The sequence below is a fragment of the Peromyscus maniculatus genome, chromosome 3 (genome assembly GCF_049852395.1).
Source record: "Peromyscus maniculatus bairdii isolate BWxNUB_F1_BW_parent chromosome 3, HU_Pman_BW_mat_3.1, whole genome shotgun sequence".
Lineage (NCBI taxonomy): Eukaryota > Metazoa > Chordata > Mammalia > Rodentia > Cricetidae > Peromyscus > Peromyscus maniculatus.
The window spans coordinates 53,956,691-53,972,638 of record NC_134854.1 but is presented as its reverse complement, the minus strand read 5'-3'; the positions used below and the strand labels follow the sequence as shown (position 1 = coordinate 53,972,638).

General features: G+C 46.9%; 1 protein-coding gene across 5 annotated transcripts in view; it reads right to left on the bottom strand.

Annotated features, from left to right (window-relative positions):
- Window positions 1–15,647, bottom strand: part of Dgki (diacylglycerol kinase iota) — a 452,147-nt gene extending 436,500 nt beyond the window's left edge. For 3 of the 5 annotated variants that reach the window (XM_015989976.3, XM_015989977.3, XM_076566517.1), the window contains exon 1: window positions 15,262–15,647. In XM_015989976.3, the coding sequence (XP_015845462.1) occupies window positions 15,262–15,647 (386 nt within the window). The remainder of the gene's footprint in view (window positions 1–15,261) is intronic. The other 2 variants (XM_042273058.2, XM_076566518.1) reach the window with 1 other exon arrangement.
- Between the last annotated feature and the right edge of the window lie 301 nt (window positions 15,648–15,948).

Genomic DNA, 15,948 nt, shown 5'->3' with positions numbered 1-15,948 from the left:
ATCCCTTACTAAGCACTGCACATGTAGCATGTGAGCATCTCATAGCTATTCCTATGGAGCAGCTAAGCTTTTATCTAGGGGATTGCTCATACCATAAAACACAGGTAAGAAAAAAAATAACAATAGGTCTCACAGAGATCCTTTTCATCGTAAGTACTTTCCCCCATTTTCAATATCAAGGCTTCAAAGGAGAGGCTTAGTACATGGGAGAGCCTGAGAGACCATTGAAATTTGTCTTTCATTTCTCATCTTTTAAAGCTTTTCTCCTTCCCCATTACTCATCATCCTCACAAATTATCTCGCTCCCTTCGGTGAAGGATGCACATTACTGAAGTTATTTTTAGAACACCCTTGTGTGCAGTATTGGCAGTTCAAAGCACCAGAGAATCCACACAAACACACACAGATTTTCCTGGGGCTTTTTCTCTCTCCTTGCAGCCCTTCACAGAATGTCCTCAGGTCTTTTCTCCAGGCACCAGGTGAGCCACATGAAAGGTTTAAGTCCATGCATATACTCTCATGCCTCTCTAGTGAATTTAAACTAAATATTTATGGAGCACAATAGAACTAACATGAAAAACAAAACAGACAGCATAACAAGCAATCTCTGTGACTAACACAGACTGAAGCTACAGGTCCCTAAATCAAGCTTATGCCTCCATCTTGGACCACGCTCTTGTTCAAATTTCAAGAACCTACGATGGAGGGTCCTCTTTCACACTATCCCCACAAGCGACCATCACAGACTGAGCTATCCTAGATGGCACAGTTTCCAGGCTATCCAATCGTGTTCTCTTATGGCTAGGCCTTCAGGCGTTGAGTGAAGTAGGAGGGAGCGTGCTGTGCAATAATGAGAAGGCAGAGTCCTTGACCTTATCCGTCGGGAAGTGAGTCACCACTGCAGTTTGGAGGGAAGGAACACATGGCAGGAAGCATGATGGGAAATGCTAAGAATGACTTTCTCCATGCCCTAGAATGATCTCTCCCTTCCGCTTACATCCTTAACATATGACATCTTAGCTAGCGAGCTAGACGTCTTAGCTCAAGAACTATACTCTTCAAGGTTACCGTTCAGGGATGGCTGGCCAGAGGTTTCTACAGCTTTGGTAAATTAGTGTCTTGGCGTGTCCCTCCAATCACCAGCATTCAGATGAACTCTCTACAGTGTTGTCTATCTGTGCTACCTGGTATGGCAGCCACTTGTGCATGTGGCTGCTGAGCACGTTGTGTGTAGCTGGTATGACTAAGAAGCTGCGTATTGCATTTAGTTCATGTTCATTGGTTTCAAGAGGCAAAGGAAACCAATGCCTACTGTATGGGGACAGCACAGTCCTAGTGCTGAGATGGTAAAAAGCTACGCTCAAGGCAAAGTCTTTTTTTCCCATGATACTGGTGACTTTCGCTGCTGTGATAACTGATCATGTCTGGGTAACTTCCCAAGAGTTTATTCCCCCCAGGGTTCCACAGAGGGGAGGCAAGACAGTTGCAAGCCAGATCAGAAAGCTGAGAGAACACATCTTCAACAACATGATATGAGATGGGGAGGGAGGGGGAACAAACAGGAAGTAGGGAGAGGCTATGACCTCTCAAAGCCTGCCCCAGAGATGTACTTCCTCCCACAAGGTTCCACCACTTCCCAAACAGCTTCCACCAACTGGAGATAAAGTATGGGGGAGCATTTCTCATGCAAAACACCACAGCCATCAATTATAGGTAATTTCTATTAGACAGTCCCTAAAAAAATAATACATTTGTTGTTCCTCTAATAAAATCGCTCTAACAATCAGACCCAACCAATGGTGTAAGTATCTCCCCAAGACAGCTCCCTGGAATAGAAGACATTCACCAGGACAGGCTGAAGGACCACATGCCAATGACATTTAGTTGTTTCTATTTTTCATATTTTAGTTGTAAACAAAAAAAAATACAACCGTTGTTAATGTAGTCAATAAGGAATTCAGTAGAGGAGGCTGGTGATCTGTGCTGAGGGTAAAATAAGGGTGAGGAACAACAGGAATTTCCCCCCCCCTAATGTGTTGCTGATAGACACAGACAAGCTGGCAGGTGAGCCCCATTCAAAAAAGTCTGACTGCCCAAGCACAAGTCTTAGGTATGCCCTAAGGTGGGATCAGTGGCGAGAGTGAGGCTTCCTACCCCACCAACAGCTTCCAGAAATCTCATCAGTACTCCAGGAGACAGACAGCCACCTTGATATTCAACCCCACAAGTAGTGCAGTGTGAAACAAAACAGAGGTGATTCCCTAAAGATCAGAATTTCTACATTTATACAGGAGTGAGGAATAGAATCACACCTAAGGGCACTGGCCAGAATGTTCTGAGATTCATATCCCGGCTTCATTGCTTGCCGGCTCATGTGCTATTTTACCATCTTATGCCTCGGTTTCCTGTTCTATACAGCTATGGATAGTAGAAGTGTCTCCCCTATAAAAATGCTGTAAGAGTTAACTGAAATCATATGCATATGGCACTTAGCAAAGTGCCTTTCTTAGCACACAGTAGGGCTCAGTTGATGTTACTGGTACAGCTCTGAGAGGTGCCAAGGGTAGATCACCGAGCACCTCCCAGACATGCCTCTCCTGACACCTGAATCTGTCTTCCTGGGGTTCATACCAAGTGGGAGTCACTGGTCTCCACCCTCTTTTCCTCAGCACTGCTTGATTGATTCCCCTCTCACAGGCAATGGGTTCCTATAACCAGAGCTGCCTCACCAAAGCTCTTCCAAGTGACTGTTAAGAAGTACACAGGAAAAATCTGTGAGTGGCATCAGTTGCTGGAGAGATGGGAATAACCGTCTACCGTTTATGAACTTGTCCATGTATTACTACTTCCAGACACTACTTTTAGTTCCTGGAAGAGATACTCTGCCTTAAATGGGAGGGGAACTTACTGGAAGGTAGAGGCAGTTTCTAAGCATCCCAGCTACTCCAGAAAGAGGCGTTTTCTGTCAGGTGGCTGGGTAGGTGGTAGGTGGGGGGCAGTCGTGTACAGCGCACTCTTGGAAAGCACAAAGTGTGATCACTCCTACAACCACCACGGAACAACCGTGCCTCCTGACTATGCCTAGAAGGAAGTTACAGGCCTCCTTTTGAACTCATGCTCTCTTTCCTCATAAAACTAAACCATGTAGAGCATTTTATTTCTTTTCAAAAATCTTCAGTTGCCAGAAAATATTGACACAATGAAATCATAGCCATCATCCTACTTCTTGGCAGCCACCAAATTCTGTTCTAGGCCAAGTTACTTCAAACAACCTAAACTATCCAGAATACTCCTTTGGGATGGGACCTCTCATGTGATATGACATGTAGCCTCAGAACATACCTGCATGTCAGCTATCTTTCCTGGAGAGGACTCCGAGTCCTTACAGCTGCTCTCGTTGCCTACAGCTAGCCATGAACAGAAGGTGAAAGTCTGTATTAGGTAATCAGCTACACTGAATTTCCTCCATACATTCCACAAAAAAAGTTGGGGTGGTTACTTCTTCCCCTAAAGTCACTGGGCTGCCAGAACATGTGCTCTGCGGAGACCTGAAATGCAGCTGCTATAAAAACGACATGCTATTCTTGGAAAACCATGTCGTTACTTGAACTGGAACTCTCTTACAATGAAATGGCTGCTGCTTAGCAACTAATGCAAAGGAAGAGCCCAACTCCCTCCCCACCCCCCTCCCTCCACACCCCATCTCATTTTCTTCCCTCTCCTAGTAAGAGGTGTACTAAACGGAGACCAGAGAAGGGTAATGGGATGGCAATGAGGTCATCCTTGCTGTCGATGCCATATGGATTTGGTGTGTGCCAGTGGGTAATTGATTCCATCTCTGGCTATTGTGATTAATAATGAAGATAAATTCAAGTAAATAAAACGAACAAGAGGGCAATGTTGCTAGCTGTCTTTCCATGGAGTCACTTGAAGAAACAATGCCTGAAATAAAAAGAAAGTGGGACCCGAGATTCAAACTCCACCGTGGATCTGGTAGCGCCCCTCACTGGCACACGGCCCTAAGGAAGTCACTGAGCTGCCGTGGCTATGTTTCCTTCCGTCTACACCGACTGTGCAAACAACACAGGGAGCCTTGGATTGTTTTGCCGTTAAAATGAGATCACTGATGTGAAAGGGGCTTACTAACGCTAAGCCTGAAATGCAGCACACACATTTTTATTATTATTAAGTAACCTAAATTTAGTTGGTATTAACAGTTAAAGAAAGCTCCAGAAATTGGTCTTAAGAGAAAATCCCTTAGATTCTGTTGTAAGTAGTCTCATACTGGCTCATAGAAAGCTTCAGTTTTAATCTTTAAATAGCTTCAACATTTATTTTCCCAAGACATTCTGAAGGTTTCTTCAAATGTGAAAATGACTCAGGTTTTTTGACGTGCTGCTCTGGAACCTTCTAGGTGTCTGTAAGTGCACACATGAACATACTCACAAACTCTGAAGAGTGCCGCTGTGGAAAAGCTAATGTAAACACAAGCAGCCTGAAGAGCTCACTGGTTAAAAAGGAAAGGCCCACCTCTTCTAAGGATGGTGGTGATTACCAGTCCAGCCCCAAAACATGCTCATACGATCACTAGTCCTAACTTCTTGACTCCATGACCATCACTGACTTTTCTTTAAGTTCCACTCTGATTACAAATCATGAGGTCTTACCCTGCAGGTCTAATCCCCACAATCATTTATGAATCCCAGGAAGCTAGATTTGCCTTCTCCATTCCTTTGGAGTGGAAAGTTCACATTGTTTTAAAGGAGCCAGCATGGAAAGTCCAGCCTTATCCTCCCTACAACTGGAAGCAGCAGGTATCCACCCAGACCTGAGTCTTGTGCTGGGGCACAAAACAAACATGCCAATGGTCCCCGGGGAAGGCCTTTCTCCAAGTCCTGGGTGAGGCTTATCTAGGCCCGCTGAAATTTAATGCATGCCACACACACTGCCCTGGGGGAGTTGGGTCTACTAAGACCAAACTCCATTGTGAAAATCTGACTCTTTGCACACCAAAAATGGGCAAAGAGTTAAAAGTAACCAAAATGAGAAGCTGCACTTGGGAAGCGGTGTGTGGTGAGAAGTATGTAAATAGAAACACAGATCTTAGCCTGCCACTTAACCAGCTGTGTGACCGTGGGAAAACTGCCAACACTGTAATTTCGATGTTCTCATCAATACGATGGACACAGCAGTAGCCCCTTCCTAATCACAAACTCAGCGAAATGCTGCACACTCGATGTCTAGCAGCTCCGGAGCAGAGCCGCTAACTGGGGTTGGTTACTGTTCCTGGGTGGGGAGACATCTTAGAGTAGATGCTTAGCCCTGCACCTTACAAGGAGTTTGAGAAGTACATAGGTTGCCTTTGTTGCCTCGAGAATGGTTCAGAAACCACGTGGACGACAAAAAATAGGAATGTCCGTGACTTCCTAAGGTTCTTCAAGAAAACATAAAGTGTGCTGGTGTTGCAAGCTCAATGTCTGTGCTTACCCCCTACCCCCAGAAAATCCACATGGTCATGACTATGTCGTTTCAGCCCTATAACATACATACATGAAGTCCTAACTAATTTTTCTATGGAGGTCTAACATCTCCTTTGTATGTTGAAATCCTAACCTCCAAAGGGATAAGGGGAGGGGGTGATGATTAGATCATGAAAAGTGACTCCCTCTCATCAGTGAGACCGGCAGAGGCACACCCCATTTTGGCTCTCTACTCTCAGCCACATGGGAACACAGCAAGATCGCAGCCATAGGCAACCCCGAAGAGAGCCCTCTCCAGAACCTGACCATCCAGGCCCCCGGGTCTCAGACTTGAGCCTCTAATGCTATGTTGTTTACAAGCCATTTAGGCTACGGTACTTTGTACAGCAGGTGCAGGTGACTCCGATGGCTGAGAAGGCTGTGTGGCCTCCACGGTTTTTCTCCTTCCTTCAAACTTCAAATGCTAGAGATTGCATTTCAAGTAGAAAGAGACAAGAGCATGCCACAGCTCCATCTCTACAAGGACAAGGGGTCAATTTAAAAGAGAGAATCTATTTTTAATCAAGCTTTTCCATCAAAAACCTCTACAGGGAATGCTCTCCATCTGAGTGCCTTGCCTCAAAACCTGTCACACACAATGATTAAATCTCCAGTCCTTTTGGCCTGAGAAATGTTCCAGAAGTTTTCCTCAAAATGATATGTGAAATCCCCTTTTAAAACCGCTTCCACACAAGCTCATATACAGCTCCTCTTATCTCTAAACAAATTGCCTTCGAGTTTGTTTTTTGATTAAAAATGAACTTTACAGGAGGCTGGGGAGATGATTCAATCTGTAAATACCTGCTGTTAAAAGATGAGGACTTGAATTCAGATCCCCAACACCCACATAAATGTCAGGTCAGCATGGCTTATAATCCTAGTGCTCAGAAGGGAGAGATGAGAGATCCCTAGAGCAAGCTGCCAGCTAGACTAGCCGAATCAGTGGGCTCTGGATTCGAGAGGGAGGCAATACTTCAACATGCCCAGTGGAGACTAAGTGGGAGAGACCCCTGACATCAATGCCTAGACATACATACACGTGAACATGCACCAGCACACACACGGGTGCACACACTCGTACATGAACTACATGAACACACATATGCACATACCACACACACATGCAAAAAAATAATTTTTCCAGAGATCTGACACATCTCACACATACACACTTTAACAAACATTAGCCACTTTAAGGAATCCACTTTCTATTTCCTACAAATCTACAAAAGTATCCATCTACCTTATCTTTGTCTCCTGAGGAAAATAAGTCACCCATACACACCCAAACACTGACGTCAAAATCTTGAGCTGGTTTTATGTACTCAACAATAAAGCCATCTAAAGTTCTTTAAAAATAAATGCTATTCTTTGACCTGGTTGAGCTGACTGATAGAACATCCCAGCAGGTTGGGTCTCCTATTTCTGAAATAATCCAGACCAGGGAAGTTTTTTTTTTTTTTTTTTCCCATTCTGATTGTCAGGATATGCCAGTCAGCCACTGTCTGAATTTAAAAGGAGACATCATCAGGACAAGGCGGGGGAGATGTTTTGTGTCCTGCAGTCACAGGCAATAGCTCTGTCCTTATTCCCGACACTGCAGAGCTCTGCCACCCCTGACCCAGCTCTCCAGGTCAGGATTCCTACTCTCAGAGGGCCAGATGGAAGCCTGGGTCACTGCACCCTGACTCCTACACACTGATGCGGCCTGGCTTCTCTGCTCCTGGCCTTCTGCCTGCTCCAGCGTCCAGACCTCTCCACAGCAGAATCCTTTTTCACTACCTGGTAAGGACGAACTACATTCTAATCCATTCTGGAAGTATGCTACTAGAAATCAGTAGAAATTCTACATTGCCATGAACGCCCAAACCTATAGGTTTTCACATCTCAGTGTATGTCTACCTCATTTTCATATTATCTGAATCATGCTACTGTCAGTCATGGACATGGGACAGATGTTCAATAGTTTGAAGAATAATACATTTTCTGCCATGTCACTGAATTTCCACATAGATAACACCACCTTTGCAAGCACACCTATGACATTTGCTTTGTAGGATCCAGAATTGTATCAGCTCATTTAAACTAGAAATATCCCCACAGGGTGAGTACTACCGTAGTGCGCATTTTACAGACAGGGAAACTAAGGCACACCAAAGCCTTAAGGAACTTGCTGAACAACACACGGTGAGTAGGCAGAACTAACTATTTGGACCTCGGTGATGAGGCTCAGAACCAGGGCTCTTAAACGCCAACTCAGCGAGTAATCAATGGGTGAAAAGGAGATTATCACTCTTTAAACTTCAGTGTTTCCCTCACACCCAACAAAAGCCAGAGTATTTGTGTAGCAAAGCCCGAACCAGTTCTTACCAGATAGCTATTTGTGAGTCTAAAATGTAAAGGCAAATCTCCACTTGAGCAAATCTCATGGAAGTTTGATGCAAGAACCATGAAATTCCTTTTAAGCACTGGTGTTTGCTCCATTCCAAAGTTCACAAAACTCAGGACTAGAAAGAGCATCAGCAGCCGGGCAGTGGTGGCGCACACCCTTAATCCCGGCACTCGGGAGGCAGAGCCCGGCGGATCTCTGTGAGTTCCAGGCCAGCCTGGTCTATAGAGTGAGATCCAGGACAGGCACCAAAGCTACACAGAGAACCCCTGTCTCAAAAAAAAAAAAAAAAGCAAACAAACAAACAAACAAAGAGCACCAGCATTTACCTGCTAAGACCTTTCCCTATGGCTTTCCGTGTGACGGCCTTCTCCTTCAGCCAGTGTGCATACATCTGACACAACGACTTACTTTTCTCTAGAATAATCCAAGCTTGGCCAGACCACTCCTCTTTTGAACAGGAGGGATGTTGGCAAACTCACAAGCCATTCTCTCATGCGGTACAGGATACACGAGTATGAAAAGCAGCTGTCACTCTTTTGAAGAGTTTATTATTAAGCAAATTATAAACAAAGGTTAGAGTCACAGAGTGAGCTAAAACATTCTTCAAGTAATCTTACACACACACACACACACACACACACACACACACACACACACACACTTATGCACTTCAGATGGGTGAAGTAACATGTAGCCTAGGTTGTTGGAGTAGCCAGACAGAGTGGACCCTAGTCAGGACAGACAGACCTCAGGAATGCTGGGTTAGAACGTCTACTCACAGAAAGAAACATGGACAGAAAACTTTCTCCCTGGGGAGAAAATCAATACTGGCCCTTGGAAAGGGATGAGACAGACAGAAGGAGAGCAGAGAGCTAATTAGTGCTGCTCCGAAGGCAAATTAAGGCCTTTTCTCTGACAAGCTGCGAATGGATGGGTAAGGAAGAGCTTCTGCCGCCCTCCTCCGGCCTCCAACAGCTGGCTAGATGGCTAGAGCAGGTACTCCAGAGGACGTTGTAAACAGAAACACAGCTCTGGGCTGCTAAGTGGAGTGTCCGTGAGAGAAAAACAGAAGACGGGAAAAAGGTAGCTACAATGGATTCCAAAGAGGCAAGAGTAGCTGCTTATTAAAAGTTGATGATTAAGTTTATTCACTCAACAGATATTCATCGTCTATCTACCGATCAAGAAGAACAAGACTCAAGGCAGCTAACTCAGCTGAGGACCCACATGAGGACCACCTGAACGCAGACCCTCAGCGCTCCCACCTTCTGAGGAGTTTGCTGGCACACGAGCAGAGAGACCCTATGAGAGCACTGTGCTCAAACAGGACTAGCTTGGTATTTTATGTCTTTCATCTTGCACATTACGCTGGTTTGCTGTGGCTGGCAGTATGTTCCAGCCAGGTCAAACAATGAGAAATTAGTCTGTTTTATCATTATTTTGTGCACATTCCACCTTCCTCTGGTATCCATCAGAAGAGCCACACGCCACTGGATGTAGCAGCTCTCACAAGATGGAGCCTCAGAAGAAACCATCTGTCTCCATTGGATTAGCATGACCAAGGCGAACCCAAGTTAGAGAACAAATGTCTAGCCCAAAGGTAACAGTGGCTTCTCCAGGTGCCTCTGGTCTCAGAGGGGTCTCAACCCCAAGTATGCCTTGGGGTGGCAGAGAACACATGTACCCCAGATCCTAGCCCAGAAGAATGGAGAGGTGCAGAAACCAGGTTGGGCCCCCCTGAGAGCCCTCATTTTCTCAGATTAGAAAGTAGAGTTGGAAAGAGCTTGCTCTCCTCTAATTTAATTTGGCCCCATGAGGCAAGGCCACTGTTGCCACAACAGAACTGAAACACCAGCAAAGCGCTGTTCCATTTCTCCAGCCCCCAACTCCGCCAGGCTCAGCGTGAGAACTCTCCCAGGCAAAGGGAAAAAAGAATCAAGTCTAACCTCTCCACGATCGGTGTCAGCACACATGCTCCGGACAGCAGTTAGTGTGCAATCTCACCTGGTATGTGTCCCGGGTGAGGAAGCCAACACTCGGTGGTCCCTAACTAATGACTGGAGGCAGACATTAAATCACAGGCCGTGTTTCTGCCTCATCCTGAAGTCTTGATCTAACCAATGTATGAAACAACGCAGATGTTCAAAGCTGCCTTCATAAAGAAAAACGCTACACTCTGATGCTCAGGAGAAGACAATGTTCTCTGTATGCTACTAACTCCAGAGCAAAGAAAAGCCATGCCCGTGCTTATCCTGTTTAGCATCCAATGCCTCAGTTGTCGTTTAATAATACAGTCTTGTTGGGGGGAACAAAACACAACATGAGGGTGCAGTGAGCCCTCTGTGTCTGCCAGTTCTACCACTGTAGACTCAGCTAATCATGGACTGAAAATATTTGGGGAGAAAAAAAGAGAAGAAAACTCGTTGTTTCTGGACCGAACATGCCATATTGTCATTACTCTTTTTAAAATAGTATCTGACAACTATTTAGATCGCATTAACATTGTATTGGGTATTTTAAGTAATGGAGATGATTTAAGGTTTATGAAAAGGTGCAAATGGGTTATATGTGAATGTGATGCTGTTTTACCATAGGGGCTTGAGTGTCTGCAAATGTTCATGTCTGCACAGTAGTCCTGGAACTAATTCCCCCACAGCCACCAAGGGACAACTCTACTCTGTTGTTGTCCACACAGTCAAGGACTGGGACCCCCCTTTCCACCAGCTGTCTACTCTAAGAAGTTCCATGTTCCTTGCCATTGCTTCTATATTACACTAGAGACTTCCTGTGAGAAAGGTCAAGTGTGACCACCAAGGCTTTCAAGTGAAGAAGCTGAAGCCTGTGCATAAGCACTGGTAACTACCAAGGCCTCCTCACAAGCAGGCCTGTACTTTCTCCTTCACCGCGTGTTGCCCAAAGAGGAAAGGCAGCAGCTCTGCCACAAGCCCCGCTGCACCTACACAGCACCTGTAGGAATTATTTTAAAAGTGCATAAACTTGTAACATGGGTGTCTTGGTGGAGATAACAGGTGTCTCGGAGGTGGTTTTGTTCTCAGAAGCAAAACCAAACAATTTGCTGAGGATCATGAATTTATATTCATTTCCAATTCTGAAATACTAGAGGGTGTCTGGAGGCACTAACCATAGAGACAAAGGCAAAGAGCTTCAGCCCAAAGAAAGAAACATACAAGGAGGCGCAGGGAGAACACACGCCTTTAACCCCAGTGCTCAGGAGGCAGAGGCAGGTGGACCTCTGTGATTTTGAGACCAGCCTGGTCTTAGAGTGAGTTCCAGGACAGCCAGAGCTATGCAGAGAGACACTGTCACAATTTAAGAGACAGAGAGAGAGAGAGGGAGAGAGAGTGTGTAGGGAGACCTGTAGCATCTTGTGGGTGAGATAAAAAGTCAGCACTCGCGCACACACACACACACACACACACACATCCACATATACACACGGAAAGAGTTCAAACCTAACACAGACACTTGAGGAAGCAACCAGAAAAATGCAGTCTAAAGAGAAAGTCCTTTAGAGTCAGATCTGCCTCCAGCCCAAGGCCCATGCCTCAGGTTCCTTTTCTACAAGACAGAAATAGTCCAGTCATATCACAGGGCCACCCTGAAGCTCAGATAAGACTCAATATACAAGTCTGGTGAGAAGGCTCGGGAGATAAAGCTCTTGTCCGGCCAGCTTGGGGAGCAGAGTTCAGATCCGAGATCTACTTAGAAGCTGAGCTGGTGTGGTGGCCGCCTGTAATCCCAGAGCTTGGGAGTCAGAGACAGGGCATCTATCCCTGGAGCAAGCTGGTGAGCTCGACTAGTCAGAATCAGACAGCTCCAAGTTGAGTGAGAGACCCTGCCTCAATAAATAAAGTGAAGAGAAATTTAAAAAAGACAATGTCAACTTCAGCCTTCCATGCACACACACACATATACACACACATCATACATGCATACGCACACACATGCACACACGTGTGCCCACACACATTAGCATGTACATGCACATCTACACACATGTACCCACACCCATGCTTACACACACATATACACACATGCACATAAAAAAGATACAATATGCTGTAATACTTCCCACAGTGCCTGACAAAGAGAACACAAAAAATACCAACTACCTTCTCTCTCTTTCCCTCTCCTTCTCTGTGTCTTTCTGGGTTTTCCCCCCTTTTCATTTTACTGACTTAAAATACTTACAGCAGTTTTAAAAAAGCGTTCCTCCATATTACACAGTCATTTACACATATGTATCTGTTGCAGCACCATAATTTTCAAAGAAAAAGGAAGTAGTAATTTTAACAGGAAAGTGCCAGATCACTTGCATTGCCTGCTAAAACCTTTAGCTCTACAGTCTATGGGTACTATTTGCTCTTGGGGTGCAGAAATAAAGGAAAAATTCTCATGGGAAAAATCATCCCCCCAAAAAGAACAGCCAACAAAGAGAAGATAATGAGGGGAAGTCTAGGGGTACATAAAGGAGTTTATTTTACTTAACAAAGTAAAAGTCAGCAAAATGAATAATCTGCCTGCCTCCAGAAATGGTTATTTAAAGGCTTTTTGTAAAGGGCTCTGGTTCCTAAAAAGACAGGAGTCACTGCATATGCCCACCCACTCTCCATTTATTTTTAAACTCTAGCTTATATGTTCCTTAGCAACAAGAGGAACAGATGAGACCCTCCCTACACACACACACACACACACACACACACACACACACACACACACTCCTCCAAAGCCCCCTTCTCTCACACCAACTTTCACTCTACAAATATTCATGTTCTTCAAGACATTCCCACCTGCTCAAGAATCACCACGTCACCACCTCAAATGATCCCCTTACATGGAAGCTGTACCTCCTACTCAGATACACACTTCTGCATAGACTCTGTGCCCCAGGGCCGTCCTGACTCTTCCCCATCCTAAGCTGAACCCAGAATCCTCAGGATCATATGGAGGCAGTGGGGTACACCCTGAGGAGCCAACACCAAATCCAGACCAAATTGCTCCTTGCTTACAGATCCCTCATCCGCCTTTCGTCAGAACCCTCAGATCCAGCCCCATCTCTGAGTTCAGCACAAAAGGCCACCATGGCAAACAGGTAGAGCATTATTAGTTCTGACTCTAAAAAATAAATAAATAGCAGTGACCAAAATACAGAGCTTACTCAGGATAAACACATGCCAGGGGAGATCACTACTCATTGCCCTTCGAGACTATCTGGCTTGGTTTGGCTGGGCAGTTTATGGGTTCAAGGGTCAATTGTCGAGCCTTTGAGACAGCAACTCTCAGGTAGTGATATGTAAGCATCACATAAGGAGTGTGAGAACCGTCCTCACCCACAAAGAGTGGAGGCTGTACACTTTGGGACGGCCACCTGAGGTGCTGTGTGTGCCAAGTGTCACCACTACCTTGGAATCGGTGAGGCTTTATTTAAAAAGAAATAGCATCCAAGAAATAAAACCCACTACTGTGGGGTTCCAGACAGGCCAGTATCATGTGCTATTCTTCTCTTGCTGCTGTTTGCACGGCTGTGTTTGTGTGTGTACACACGTCCACGTGCCTGTGGGAACATGCCAGCCAGAGAGCTGCAGTCCCAACAGTATGCTTTTCCAGGAGAGAGGCTCAGAGAATGACCCCTGCCAAGAGGCAAGCTGAAGAGATTTCCCTTGCAAATTCTGGCTTCACAGCCCTACCCAATAAGGAGTCTCATGAATACCAATGACCCAGGAGCCTCTCTTAGCCCAGAAGCCCAGACCCACAATGTACTTCACATAATAACACCACCCCCTGCAACTTACAGATCCTAAATTAGGCTGAATAGAGTCCCTGTTCCCCTAAGAGCCAGACAGACCATCAGAAGTAGAACTGCCTGTGTCCTAGCATACCTCCCTAGAGCTACCCCCACTCCCCACCACCTGCCTATTTTTAGAAACCGAAAATATAAAAAGAAAGCTCCATTTGGATCTGATCTGTGTGAGTAACTAAGAGAACAACTCAGGTGGGAAACCCCCTCTTCGTGGAGAAGAAAATGCAAGCGATGGGTGCAGCAGCAACCACCTGGCTAAAGACCATTTAGGAAACAGCAGAAGCCGGCAAGGAGACACAGAGCACATGCCCTGGTGACAGGGCCTCCTCCGGTCCAGGCAATGCCTGTGGGGATCCCAATGATTCACACACCTGCCCCCATAAACAGAGCACACCCTCGCAACCCACACACCTCTGTCATCTGCTTTTGCTTACATAACAGCACATGGTGTGACAGGCTTAATACTTTGGATGGTTTTTCTAAAAGGGACTGCTAACCCCAAGAGGAAGAAGGCTACCAAGATGCTTTCACCGACCCCTTTTCAAGTATTACTCTGAGACCCAGCAAGTACAAGCCTTCGTAAATCTCTGCCTGATTATTGCCTAAACTTTTTTTTAACCCACCAGTGAGGGTGGTCTGGGCACCTTCTCTCTTGTTTGGGAATGGGAGAGGAGTGTAGGGAACCCATTCAATCCTCACTTTGGTTCAAACCCTGACACATCCTGGGCTTCTTTAAACATAATTGGGTGGACATTCATCCTCCACTGACATCCATCCTCAGGTGCCAGTACGGTCTCTTCTCACCCTCACCCATAGCTCGGGAGTAGGCTGCCCACATCCTCTGCTGGGCACACTGAGAGAGGGAAAAAACACAGGTGCACATAATCCCAACACCTACTGACAGACCTCCACGTAGAGACCCATATCTCCCTGGTCCCTAACAGGAGATTTCAAGACAAGCACTTCCTTAAGGATTTCTCTTTTGCATAGGGTTGTTCTTTCCTGCCTGTCAGAACAGATCTCAGCTATCCAGTTAGTGCCCAAGGCTCACCCAGGGAACTCTGAAAGGCAGGGAGAGTGCTGGAAATGACACCAGCCTAGGGGCAACTTTGACGACTTTTCTTTAAACTGGGCATGTCTGGGTCTGTACCCACTACCCATACACTCACAGATGCGGTTTTGATCTTGTTCTGACCTTAGCGTTCTCTCCTGTTACGAATGCACACCTCCCTGGTGTTGCAGGGACAAGCTGGGGGGCATCCCGCTTCTTCCCTCCAGCCCAGAATAAAGGGATGACAAGAGAACAGCACATATCCCCAGGAGAGAGAAAGAGGAGAAAGACAGACAGACAGAGATTCAGAGACAGAAAAAGGGAGGGGGAGAGGCAGAGACACAGAGAGAGTTGGGAAGAAAGAAAAAGACGGAGATACAGAGAGGGAGCGTCCTAACTCCACAGAAGTACCTCTCTGGAGCTAGAGCAAGTGTCCCCCGCCCTGGGCGGCACCTGTCTCGCTGGCTCCCGCGCCTACCTGTAAGAGACCTGCTTCCGGAAAGTTAAGTCCCTCAGCTTCTCCTCCAGCGCCTCTTCCTTCTCCTTCTGTCCGGCGGCCCCGGGCTCCTCCAGGGCAGCAGCAGCCGCTGCCCCTGCACCCCGCGGGTCCACGCCGCCCTCGGCGCCTAGGCAGCAGCTCCCGGCGCCGCTTCCGCTGCTGCTGCTGCCGCCCGTCGCCCCTTTCTCCTCTCCCGCCGAGGAGCTGGGGTTCATGGCGACCGCTCCGGCGGCCGCGGAGGAAGCTGAGGCGGTGCGGCTGCAAAGGCCGGGCGGGCTGAGGGCGCTGGAGGCAGCGGGAGCGCGGGCAGGTCCGCGCGCCGCTGGCAGGGGCAGCAAATGGCAGCCCCTTCCCGCAGCATCCATCCGCGGCTGCACCGCACCGGGGCATTGTGGGAAACTCCGTGCCTCCACTCCCCCTCCCCAACCAATCAGAGGCCACCTCTCTCCGCCTCCCCTTGGCCTCGCCCGACTAGCCGGCTCCCTCCAATTCTCCCACCCCCTCTCCTTTTTCTAAATCCAGAGCAAAAGCCGGGGCTGAACTTGAACTCTGCCTGCAGGCAATGGACTGCAATGGAGCAGAGAGAGGAAGGGATGGGGAGCCACGGGGCTTCGAACGAACGCTGGGGACGAACACTGGCCATCAGGAAAGGAGAGTGTCCTGGGA